Raw genomic sequence first — 12,890 nt, 5'->3', positions numbered from 1 at the left:
ATTTATAAAATCTGACTTTATTATGTTGACTCATAGTCTTCAAATTTAATTTTGATCATTTAAAATATAATCATTTAAAACCAACTTTCATGATTTGGTAAGTTTGTTTGACATTCATGTTTAAAAAATTAAATTAAAAATATTTTAAATTTTGTACCCAACTTTTTCCCTACTCTATGTATTTTATGAAGCACCTGCCACCTATCCTATGTAAATATTACCAGAGTTGGTACAAACAAATGTGTGAGTATTAATTATTAGATAATAATGAAAATCAGGTTGAGAACAATGAATAGACCTCTGGTTTCTAAGGTTTACGTTTTATTATTGATCTTAGGTTTTTAATAACATTAAAGATCACGATCACATGCTGCTTTTATGTGATGTTCTTTATAACGTCAACTAAATTATCTATCATTATGAATCCACAATATCATGTGAGTGAAGACTCTTAATATCTTTCATACTACTTTGACTATTTTAAATCCATGATCTTATATAAGATATTGAAATGGATTATCCTATTTTAACAGTGGTCATCATAACATAAGCTAGTTGTACATTGTTTTAATTATTTTCATGTCAGAATCTAGGCATGAAATTCAATAGAAATTTTCAATTACTTTATAAAATATGATTGCCGTTTTTTATTATCCCTCCCTCCCATCATTTTCTACCCATCTTTACTTATTAATATAGACACAGAAAAAAAAGAGAAGGGAAAAGAGGAATCAAATATATACACATAGACACATAAAAGGGTTTCAAAGAGTTTGTGGAAATATTCCATTATCTTTTAATTTCCTTTTTCACTAATTTTTAAAATAATTTTATTGGGGGATCTGACAGCTCTTAATAACAATCCACCCACCAATCCATTGTGTAAAGCACATTTGTACATATGTTGCCATCATCATTTTCAAACATTTTCTTTCTACTAGAGACCTTGGTATCAGCTCCTCACTTTTTCCTTCCTCCCCCAGCCTTCCTCCTCCATGACCCTTGATAATTTATAAAGTATTATTATTTTCATGTCTTACACTATGTTAATATGTTGATCATTTTTCACGAACTTTTCAAAACCCCCTCCTACATTTACTTTCCTGATATTTCTTCTTACTTAGATTGTAAACGCCATGGGATTACAAACCTTGTCCCTTTTGTCCATTTATGTTTTCCCATAGTTTCTAGACCAGTCTGTGGCACAAAAAGACAGTCTAATGGTTAGTAAACAAATGTTAAACGAATAAAAGATTTGCTGGAGATCCAGCTTGTATACTTCTCTTTGGGGTTGATTCCAGAGTTTGATTGAATACATTGACACAATGTAAATAGACCTTTTATCTCAATGTCTTTCAAACTTTTATGTTCCTGCACCACAATAATACCGTTTTTATCTCCACATGTGTGTATCTCCAGCAATATAATGATGAAGCAATATTTCACTTCAGGACATGCAATGAATCCTAATAATTAAATTTCTATTTTATGTCACCCCATTCTACCAATTACAAAAATAATGCTGATTTTTAAATGGATTCGATGACCCATAAATGTGTAGCTTGCAAACACTATTTTAAACAAAACTGCCTATAGAGATAAAGCAGATTAATGTATGTCCAAAGAATCCCTGCATCCTACTTAGTGACTGGAGAGTGTCATAACTTGTCATATCTATCTTTTCCTAAACTTTCTTTCTCAGTCACTTCCAGCTCCCTATGCTCTTCCTACCCAGATTTTCTAGAGATGGGAAACCTTGAAAGATGCTGCAAAGTGATCTTCTCTATCCCATCCCAGACAAGTTGAGACAAATAAATTTCTATCCATATTTAACCACAGACAAGACAACTTTCTAAACGTACTTAATCCCCATCAGAGCCATATAGAACAATGACTTCCTCCATTTTGTAAGTAAAACAACAAAGTCAGAGATGCCGAGTTGTTTGACCAAAGTGACAATACAACACTAGTTAGTGGTAGAGTCAAGACTTACTTTTACAAATAAAGCCCCCAAGCATGGCCAAATAGATCTACGTTGCTCAAAATCCCAGCCCCTATGGACTGCTGAAGGCAGTGAGTTCATGGATAATTACAAAGATCCAGATGGCAGTTGCCTCTTCCTAGAGAAGGCAATGGGGTGGGGGGTGGACGCAAATTTTATGTGATATGGTTTCAGTCAATGTATTAGTCTAAGTACTTTAAAGAAACAAATCCACAAACACACATGTATAAGAGAAAGTTTTAGATAAAGGTGAAGTGTGCATCAAGTAAACATCCAACCCAGTGCTGCCCAAGCCCACAAGTCCAACATTAACCCATTAACCCATACGCCCAAACACCAATCCACAAAGTCCTCCTCCATCTCACAAAACAGACTCAATGATGCCAACTGCAGGAGGAAAGCCGAATCAGTGAATGTGTAAGCATCTCAGCGCTGGCAGAACTCTCCACCTGGCTGCTCCAGCACCCAGGGCTGCATCTGGGTAGGTCCTTGTCTGTGGCTTCTCCTCAGGGATGTCTTACAGGAAGTGAGCCTTGCCAGCTAAAGCAGGGAATGGGCTAAGGCAGCTGCACCCTGGTCTACCACCAGAAAGCAAGAGAACTCGAAAGGCAGGCTCACCAAGCCATTTATCCCTCTGCCCTTCAATTAACCCCACATGTGTTTATCGGCCAGGTTGGCACAATAAACTAACTAGCTCAGTCAGTTTATTAACTTTGCCCAGTATTTCTGCTCAACTCCATTTTCTTTTCTAGTTGCCTTTGTAAAAACAAAAGAAATGAAACAAAGCACCTCCCTGTCATTGACTTGTAACAGAGCTATAGGACAGGGTAGATAGAACTCCTGTGGGTTTCAATGACTATCTCTTGAAGGGACTAGAAAGCCCTGAATTTCTCGCTATCCTGTGAAAGCGGTGGAGACGGTAAAATGCCCTTGCCTTATTGTCACAGAGCACTCTGATTCACTTTACCGTTGGTCTCATCACAACAGCGCAGTGCGATGGTTCAGAACCAGTGCTCACTGCTCACTGGGTTAACTGCGTCCTGAAGAATCTGCAGGAGATAAACCCTTTGTCTTGACTCCTTGCAGCCCCAGGGGGGGGGGGGCAGAATAGAACTGCGTCATGGCGTCATGGCGTTTCCAAGGTTGTCACCTTTAGGGAAGCAAGACTGCCTTATCTTTCTCTGGTTAGCAGTGTGGGACCTTTCAGTTAGCAGTGAAGGGCTCTAACCACTGGGAAGCAGGAAGGCTCAGGTGAGAGAGAAAGAAGGGCTTTTTTTTTAAAGCTTGAAGAATTGGCATTGCCCGCACTACAATCACAGGGCTGGAAGCCCTAGTCTGTGCTGCACCATCGATCAACGTAGTGCAATCCTGACTCAGTCACCTGTATTTTGAGTCGCTGTAAAATAAATGCGCCCAACTCCAACCCTCCTCCCCAAGCCCCACCAACACCCAGACAGGAGCTGGGGCTTGTGTCTGGCCACCTTTGGAGACTAAGGAGGTCCTACCCTCTCCCCCTTCCTTCAGGCTACATGATTCCCTGCTCTCTTCTGGGTCCAACTGCCAAGGGGAACCCTGAAGAGGTTACGGAGCCCTGGGCGACCGTGGAACTGGGCATGCCCAGAGCCTGAGCTACTTTCAGCCGGCCCAGAGGCTGCAGCCCCAGCCGCTCCTGGAGCCAAGCGCGCCGCCAGCCGGCCCGCGGGACGCCGCCCCTGCAGCCTGCCGTGCAGCCGCTGGCCACCGGAGGGGGCGAGAAGCGTCAACCTGTTGTGCGTCCTGTCGCCGTTCTCGGACTCACTCGCAGCCCCGCCGGGAAGCGCAGCCGCCACGCGCGCGCGCTCGGAAAGTTGGGCATGCAGGAAGTTTGCCGAGAGCGCGGCGAGTAGCTCGGCGTCCCGGGCCCTTCTGCGCGAACGCAGGCGGCCAGCGCGCAGCGAGGCGTCGCTCCCGGGTGCGGAGCCCGGCGGTTTCTGGGAGCCAAGCTGTCCCTGGGTCGCCGATCCCAATGCGCCGGCTCGTCCTCCTCGACGTCCTCGTCTGCCTCAACTTTGGCAGCTATTGGGGCACTTTTGCAACTCCGCAGAGCGCATCCATCAAAGCTTTGCGCAAGGGCAACCTCAGACGAGATGGTAAGAGACTCAGATTTTCCTGCTTAAAATCATTCCTTTGTGGCAGCAATTGGTGTCCCCTGGCTCTTCCTGCCCCAAACGCACTCACTCACTCACTCACTCACTCACTCACTCACTCACTCACTCACTCACTCACTCACTCACTCACTCACTCACTCACTCACTCACTCACTCACTCACTCACTCACTCACTCACTCACTCACTCACACCAACTATTCTTATCACCTGGGCCTGAACGCATTTTCCAGGGAGAGGGGTCCCAAGCCTATCCCATTCCTCAGAGTCCCTTCCTGTGGAATGTGAAAGAGAGGTGTGGGGTTCTTGACATGGGGGGCAGGGCTGGTCACAGGCTCAGCTTGCACCCTTGCAAAGTCATTTGGGGGCCCATAACCTCTCATCAGGAATGAGGTACGTGCTTCATCCTGGAGTTGCAAGTTGCTTGTTGCGCCGCCCCTTGGTCAGGCAGGCGCTTAAGGCCTTGGACTTGAAACCCCAGGAAAGTCGGGGCTTGCTTATGTGACAGCTGGAAAGACTTCAAAGTGATGGTCTCTAGGTGGTGATTTCCATTTCCATTTCATTATCCTAATTTTGGTCTGGGCAGGGGGCGTGATGCGGTTCAGTTCACAGCTGTTTCAGGGAGAGGCAATTTATTTGTCTTGAGATGGCAGCATTTCACCCTTCCAGTCCCTAAAATGACTTTCCCACTGTAGGTCAGGGTGGCTAGGGAACTAGGAGTCCAGCAGAAGGGGCTGGGGCTTCGGGGAGGGGGTGGATCCTTACCTCAGGGGAATCACACTTCAGTTGGTAGTTTACTTGGACAGAAGGGTTTCCAACTGTTTGCTAGGAGCAAAGCTCTCAAAAGAGCTATCCCAAGCCAGATCCCAGCACGCCTATTTTCCTTCACTTTGGAGGACACCTGGGTCATCAGGTCGCAGGGATGTAATGGAATTTATTTGCTGTCTGGGTACTCCACCAAGCACTGAAGTGGATTTATACAGTTTCTAAAGGCAGCCCATGTTTCCAGTACTTTGCAACTCTTCCTGCCTTCTATCTGAATTGACCTATCATTTCTTGGTGGTTGCTGATTTTCTTTCTTCATCCATATCATTATGTCCATCTACTTCCTGAGAGTTCTAACACATTGCTCCTTGGTGAGAAATATGCTGTTTGGGTGAGAAATATGCCATCGTCTTACTCGGGGAACTTGCGGAAGCCAGCTCATTCCTTTGTCAAGTTCTCATTAGGTGTGCCTTGAATTTGAAGTTCCAAAACTTGGAACTTTAAAAAATATATGTTTTCTGATGAGAGATGTGTGTGTTGAGTGTGTTCAAGTCACCTGAAGTAGGAAAGATGTGTGGACCGGGAGAGGGAATACAACCCTGCCTAGTCAAAATACCCCTTCTATTTACATCCTTGTTTTTCACACGGTGCTTTCATGTAAGATATTCTAACAGCCGATTGGTTAATCACTGTCTACCTCAGTTAGATGATGCAGGCTGTTCTGTTTGTTCTTTGCTCATTTTTTTAAGGGTCCGGGCAGAGGACCAAACTTTTTTTAGACTGTTTCATTTGTTAATGCTTCCACCTGGTAGGATCAATGGAGTATCGGTTTTTAGATTTGCTCATATTTGTACTTTGTATCCCTCTTTAGCTACATGGTAGAAATGTGAAATCTATCATTTGCATGGCTTTATAGCCATGAGTTTGTAATCCTTGTGCCCCAAAGTATCAGATAGACGAAGTCCAGGACAGATTGTAACCGTAGCCCAAGATTGTTACTAAAACCAAGTCAGGTAGTTTGGAAGATGGTACTTTTGCTTGGAAGAGAACATACTGATTTTAGAGTTGTCATTGTTAATACTCTGTTCATAGGTCTAGTGTGTGGGAATGCTTTATCCCAATTTAAAACATTAACCTGAATATTTTATTTCTTCAAATTTCAGCTAAGAATATTTTGCAGCTCCTTCGAGTACACACCCATATTTTGATTGGTTCAGATTTCTTGATGTCAGTTGGATTTTATGAACAAGACTGGAAGAGACAAACAAAAATTTAGGAAATGTGTTGTATAGAGTAGAAAAAAGTAAACACTCAGAATTGCTTGTCAATTGTGGAACTTTTTCAAATGACAGCACTTTTTAAAGTATGATATACATCATGTACTCTCAAGGTGATAACTTTGTGCTCCAGGGGGGTGACAGTTGGTCCTGAGGGGAAGGGATGAGAACACATAGCTATTATAATCAGTTTGGTTCCTTCAAGAGACCACAGCATATAAGCTGATATGCAGCCTACCTATGCTATTAATATTTAATGATTTTTAAAATTATAAATAGACTCCTAAGACGAGCAAGACAATGATAATGAAAAAAAGGAAAGGCTGAGACACATTGACATTGAGTTTTGGTGAAAGTCTGAGAATGAAGGAATCTATGGGGGGAAAATGCGATCTGAAAAATTTTGATGGCAGTAGGTGAGCTGACAGAAAAAAGATGATAACCTGTTCAATTAAACTTTTGTTCAGATGCCAAACATTCTCAATTTATTTTTTCCCAATTTCATTATTTTTGCAACTTTGAATCTGATTCAGGTGAGACATATGCTTGGGCCAGACATGGACATGGGAATATAATCAGGAAAAATATAGGTGATAAGAGTTTCCAAACATTCATTTAGGATCATTAGAAGATCTAGCTCTCAGATTAAAACAATAAATAATCAAAGGACAACAAACTAATCACATAATCCTTAAACAGAAATTATAGAAACCAGTATGAGGCGGTGGCATGTTGTCAATGTGCAGACATCCCTCTTGCTGCTGATTCTGTTAGTTGATACCAAGAAAGGAAAAACAGAAGGAGGCCTCTTGCCCAAAGAAAACCCTACAGCCCATTGGCACCTAGTCAATTCAGACTCCCTGGGACCCCTGGTGCTTCAGAGTGGGATTGTGCCCCAGGGATGTTTGTGTAATTGTATCAAAGGGGGTCCCCAGACCTTCTTAATCCACCCCCAACCACCCCTGGGGCATTACTGGATAGGGAGGAACTAACAACCTTCTGTGTCATTGTTTTGTTTAGAACTCCCAACCTTCAGGAAAGGACAAATCATTTGTACCACTCACAGACCCTGCCCGCCTGATACAAAGCCTTCTTTTCAAATCTCTCTGTGCCTAATTGCCCAAGACAATGGGAGTCACTAAGAAACGGAAAGGCCATAATGACAGGGTTGCTAAATGGTCACCTGTGTCTACACTTCATAAGAGATTGGTTTGCTGCTGTCTGCTGACTTTCCAGAGCTCTCAATCCCAATTCTTGTAGGAATGGATGTCTGCCCTTCACAACACATGCAGAATTCCTAAAGGGGGTTGAATTCTGTCCCCTTCTCCAGGAAACATATGAAAGGATTGAACCCTAGCATTGTCTTTATCTCAGTGGGTTGTTCATACTTCTTTCTCTCAAATATGTTGTTTATTATTGTTATTTGAGCTGATTTGTTTTTATAACTCATTCTTAACCTGCTTCCTGGCACACACAGACACTGTTCATTTAAAACTAGCATCCAAATATTCTATTTTAGTGCCTGTGCAATAGGCATTTTTGTAATAACAACTGTCCACAACGGATGCAGCTCCGAATGGGCATCAAGAATTGTGAAGGTAGCAATTAACTGACAGTATCATTTACTTATTTTTAAATCTAACTAGATAGTACTTCCTGCTAAGGGGGTTAAGAATACAGATGCACTTCTCTCTTTTTTGGGTGAATGTTTTGTTGCTTTTAAAAAGTACAGGTGTTTTTGTTAACCAACTCTGAATTTAGTTCCTCTGGTGGTTTTCTATGCCAGTCCTTGAATCATGCTTGCATTGTCATTATCTGGTGGCAGGCCTGCAGTTTCGTAATTGTGAGAGCTTAGATTTTAAAGCAGTCAAGTTTGTTCCTTAAGCAGGGGGACTTTCTGTTGTTATCGTCGAAGACAGCACATTGACTGGTACAAGATCAGAGCTTAAAGAGAAAGCAACAGGATGGAGCACAATATAAACAAATTATTTTTAAGGTATCTGAAAGCTAAGAGTCAGATTAGTGTCGACGTCTTATGTTCTGTGTTTATCTTTTCTGTTAACTCGAAGGGTTTTAAGGCCCTGTCATCCTTTAAAGGGAGATGGTGATTACATATTTGTGGCTTTGACTTGCCACAATCGGTTATATTATCTAATAAAGCTGCTTTTAGAGAGTCAGCCTTGGGGAGTGATGGGAATGCTCTGTAGGAGAAGATACCTTTGAATGAATGCAAAGTCTTATTGTTTCAAGACACTAGGGTTGGAGGATAGAGCAGTGCCCACAGCGACACTGGTCTCAGTGACCAGTGGTCCTTAAGAGTGTTGTCATGCTTGAACCTGGCCCTTCTGTGGTTTCAGACGCTGTCATTCTGAGAGCCTGAGGATATGTTTTTGTGTCTGTCCTTGGGAGATGACTCATAATGCAAATCGCTTTCCCCTGGTACTTAGTTTTGAATGTTCTCCACTGAAATGATTGGATTAGTACACAGAGGCAGCTCTTGAACACCTCAACAAGATTACTATAGGAAAACAGGAAAACTCTTTAGATGGACCAGGTATAGAGTGATTCTAATGCTTTTATATTAAATCCTGTAGATAATACTTTGTCTTACCCAAGGATCAGCAAGGTTTTAGGGTGGAACTTAATGTCTGAATTGGTTTTGCTTGGTGTTGCTCAGTTCATTCCAATCAGTGATCCCATCAAAGGAGAAGTGCCTCATCTGGTTTACTACCCTCTTCTGACGAAGTTTGCCAGGTCTTTGTTCCATGTCGCCAATGGGCAGATTCAAACCACTGCACCACCAGGGTTTCTAGCTCCTCTCTTATGGCCATCTCTTGAGCCATTTTTTAGCTGATAGGATAGGAATAATCTTTTAAGGTGAAATGGAGGAAAAATAATGTGCAAATGATTCTTCTTGGTTATCTCTAGCTATAATATACTTACTTGCCAATTGTTTATTGCATCTCTAATACCTGCCAGATTTCATGCTAGATCCAACACGTTTTATTTCTTTTTGGCGCAATAGGTAGTATCAACAAATGAGTAGCCAGTTTTACCGTGTAACTGCTGTCTTTCAAGTATACGCTGCAGAGCCCCAGTTCCCCAGAAGACCTTATATGTCAGTGTAGGGACGACGATGAAGCTGAGAGAGTGTGTCACCATCCTGTCGCAGAACAACTCCACATGTGTGCTCCCAGTTCTGGTTCACCTATGTCAGTTCATGGTAGAATTTTTAATTTGAAAACGCGCACCCAATGTTTACCGTCGTTTTAAAGAGTGCGCGCTGTACTGCAGAACGCTTCATGGAGGAATTGCACCAGGGGTAATGGAGCTCACCAGGAGCACCCAGTAGGGTTTGAGAGATCCAAAAAGGCTTCCTGGGAAGAGGTGATGTCTAACCTCTGGAATATAGGCTGAGTAGGAGGGAAGAGGTTAGAGGAAAATGATTAAAAATGAGGAAGAAGAAGTTAGAGGAGAGAGGTGGAACGTCACCATGGAAGGAGTAGATGTAGAGGAAAACGAGGACAACGACAAGCAGATGTCCACTCATGAAAAGCATACGTGTCATCCTAAGGCCGGTGGGCATTATGCTGAGGGTGGTAGAGGCCACAGAAACTTGCAAAAGGCGAGAGCGTGGGTTCCGTGTTTGAGTGCCGTGTGCCTATGTCCCTACGACAGCTTCCAGGTCATTACTATGGTTGGGGCGCTTCATCTGACCCCGCATTCTCTCTGCGGCATGAAATCAGAATGAGCAATAGCAGGTAGAACCCATGAGACCTCTTTGGAATCGTGAAAAGCAAGGGCATTCCTTTAGGATTAAAGCGAGCCCGATCCAAGTCGTGGTATTTCCCATTTCCTCCTACGCATGAGAAAGCTGGACACCGAGAAGGGAGCTTGAAGAAGAATCAATGGTATTTGAACTGTGCTGCTGGCAAAGAATATTGAAAACCCCATGAACCTCAAAAAGGATAAACAGGTCGGTCTTGGAAGAGACCAGCCCCTGAAGGGCATCATGCTTGGAAAAGTGGAGGGGCACAGAAAACGAGGAAGTCCCTCAACAGGACAGACTGACCCATTGGCTCCAAAATGAGCTGAGGAATAGGAACAATTGGAAAGATGGCCTGGGACTAGGCAATGTGTTGTTCTGTTGTGTATGGGGTCGCTATGGGGCAGAACTCTCTCTGTGGCCCTAAGAAGAAGAACAACAACAATATCATAGCTGGCTTTCAAAATTCAAAACCTCCAAATAGCAGGAGCCCAAGAACCCATAACATCACACAGTTCCCTTCCTTTGTGTGCATTGTTTTAATTGTATCTGAAGTTCAGTACAAAAACCCAAGGCAAACTCATTGCTGGTGTGCTACTTCCGAGTGAAAGCAACCTCATAGAACAGTGTAGAACTGTTCCACAGGATTTCCAAGGCTGTGAAATACAGAAGCAGACTGGCTCATCTTTTGTCCCACGGATGAGATGAGCTCAAACCACCCACCTTCCAGTGAGTGGTCCAGTACTTAAGCCATTGTGCTCCCAGGGCTCCTCTTGGTTGCAGTGGGGTATTCTCTAGGGTAAAAGTAACACATCATGCAGGGGCCCATCACTTTTTTAACACTGGGGGCCAGTTCACTGCCCCTCAGACCCATTCAAGGGCCAGACTCTAGTTTTAAAAAAATTATGAACAAATTCCTATGCACACTGCGCATATCTTATTTTGAAGTAAAAAAAGAAGGGGGGGGGTGCAAAAACACCCAGCGGGCCAGATAAATATCCTCGGCAGGCCGCATGTGGCCCACGGGCTGTAATTTGAGGATGCCTGCAGTAGAGTGTTCAAGAATATTTTATATTATTTCGAGGTTCTGTGTAATGGCTAGTTTTATGTGAACTTAGCTGGTCCAAAAATACTCAGCAGGCGTAGCCATTTGTGTGGCAGGCTATTGTTGTTAGGTGCCATCAAGTTGGTTATGACCTGTTGCAAGCTTTTAAGAAGACACTACTGCACCAGCCTCACAATTGTTCCTATGCTGGAGCCCATTGTGACAGCCATTACATCCATCTGCCCAAAGGCCTTCCTCTCTTCACTGCCTCCCCGCTTTACCAAACACAATGTCCTTCTCCAAGGACTGATTTCACCTGACATGTCCAAAGTATGGAAGACATAATCTCACCATTCTGGACTCTAAGCAGCACTCTGGACACCCTTCTTCCAAGACAGGACAGTTTGTCCTTTTAGCAGACCATGGTAACTTCACTATTCGTCACCAGGAACAGAATTCAAATGCTTCAGTTCTTCCATAATCTTCTTTATTCCCTAACCAACTTTCACATGCATGTGAAACAATGAAAAATATCATGACATTGATCAGGTATACGTTAGTCCTCAGATTAATCTCCTAGGTTTTCAATATTCAAAAGAGGTCTTGAGCAGAAGATTGACCTAATGCAATATGATTTTTTATCTCTTGACTGATTCTTCTATGAGCATTGATTGTGGATCCAAGCAAGGTAAAATCATGCCAACTTCAAGCTTTTCTCCATTTGTCATGATATTTCCTGTTAGTCCAGTTGTGAGGATTTGGGTTTTCTGTACCCTGGGCTGTACTCTCTACTGAAGCCTACAATCCTAGATCTTCATCATCAAGTGCTTCAAATCCTTCTCACGATCAGCAAGCAAGGTTGTGTCATCTGTATCCTGAAGGTTGTTGATAAGCTTTCCTCCAATCCTGATGCCACGTTCTTCTTCCTAGAATCCAGCTTGTCTGATGATTTCTGGAGCATACACACTGATAAATATGGTGAGTGGATATGACCCTGTGGACGCCCATCCTGCTATTAAGCCATGCAGGTTTCCTTTGTTCTGTTTGCACAGCTACCTCCTGATCCGTGTGCAAGTTCTGTGTGAGCACAATGAAGTGTTCCGGGATTTCTGTTCTTCTCAAAGTTATCCATAGTTTGTTATGATCTACACAGTCGAATGTCTGGAGCCTTCATCTTGACTAATGCTTGTGTGATCTAACATGATGTTGTCAATTCCATGGGGATCTACTGTGAGCAGCCAAGGAAGTGTAGACAGATTAGGGTGGAGCACAACCCCTTATTCAGGTCACAGCCCTAATGGTGTTTCCAGGGGTGGGTGGGGAGGCATGGCCACCTTCATAGGTAGAGAGCAGCTTCATCTCTTGCTAGTCTGTATCCTGTATCTGACTCTTCAACATCTGTTCTTTGGACTTGAGCCAACAGCATGGCATATTTTCTGCTGACCCTGGGAGTAATCAACGCCTAACATTTGACCTACACTCTGATCTGTAGACCTTGGATTGCTCCCTCTCTGTATCCTCCAGATGTGATTTTCCTGCTTCAGCTTCCTGTGTCCTGGCTCATCAGCCACTACAGATACACAAGTCAGGGAAAGCCTCCAGCTGAATAGAGGATCCGCATACTTGACCTGAACTTGACTTACCCACTTCTGTATTTGTGTGAGCCACTTGCTTGATTTTTATTTCTTTCATTATAGACATCTGTACGCATCCCTGGTTTTGCTTTGCTAACCCAACTTAACACAGTTGGCATGTCAGAATTAACGCAATTTAAAAGGAAGTATTTTTACATTAACTTCTATGGGAAGGATAATTTCAACTAAACGCTACAGGAGAATAATATTTAATAGTAAAAAGGAAAGAATCCAAGATAAATGCTATAGCAGAAAT

At 43.1% G+C, this 12,890-nt stretch overlaps 1 protein-coding gene across 2 annotated transcripts in view; it reads left to right on the top strand.

Moving 5' to 3' along the window:
* Positions 1-3,755: 3,755 nt before the first annotated feature.
* Positions 3,756-12,890, top strand: part of PDGFD (platelet derived growth factor D) — a 284,897-nt gene continuing 275,762 nt past the window's right edge. For both annotated transcript variants that reach the window (XM_075546530.1, XM_075546529.1), the window contains exon 1: positions 3,756-4,131. In XM_075546530.1, coding sequence (XP_075402645.1) covers positions 4,008-4,131 — 124 coding nt within the window. In that variant the 5' untranslated portion in view covers positions 3,756-4,007. The remainder of the gene's footprint in view (positions 4,132-12,890) is intronic.

Source organism: Tenrec ecaudatus, chromosome 4, assembly GCF_050624435.1.
Source record: "Tenrec ecaudatus isolate mTenEca1 chromosome 4, mTenEca1.hap1, whole genome shotgun sequence".
In the NCBI taxonomy this organism is placed as follows: domain Eukaryota; kingdom Metazoa; phylum Chordata; class Mammalia; order Afrosoricida; family Tenrecidae; genus Tenrec; species Tenrec ecaudatus.
Note: the sequence above shows the minus strand (reverse complement) of the source record. Positions and strands in the feature narration are given on the sequence as shown.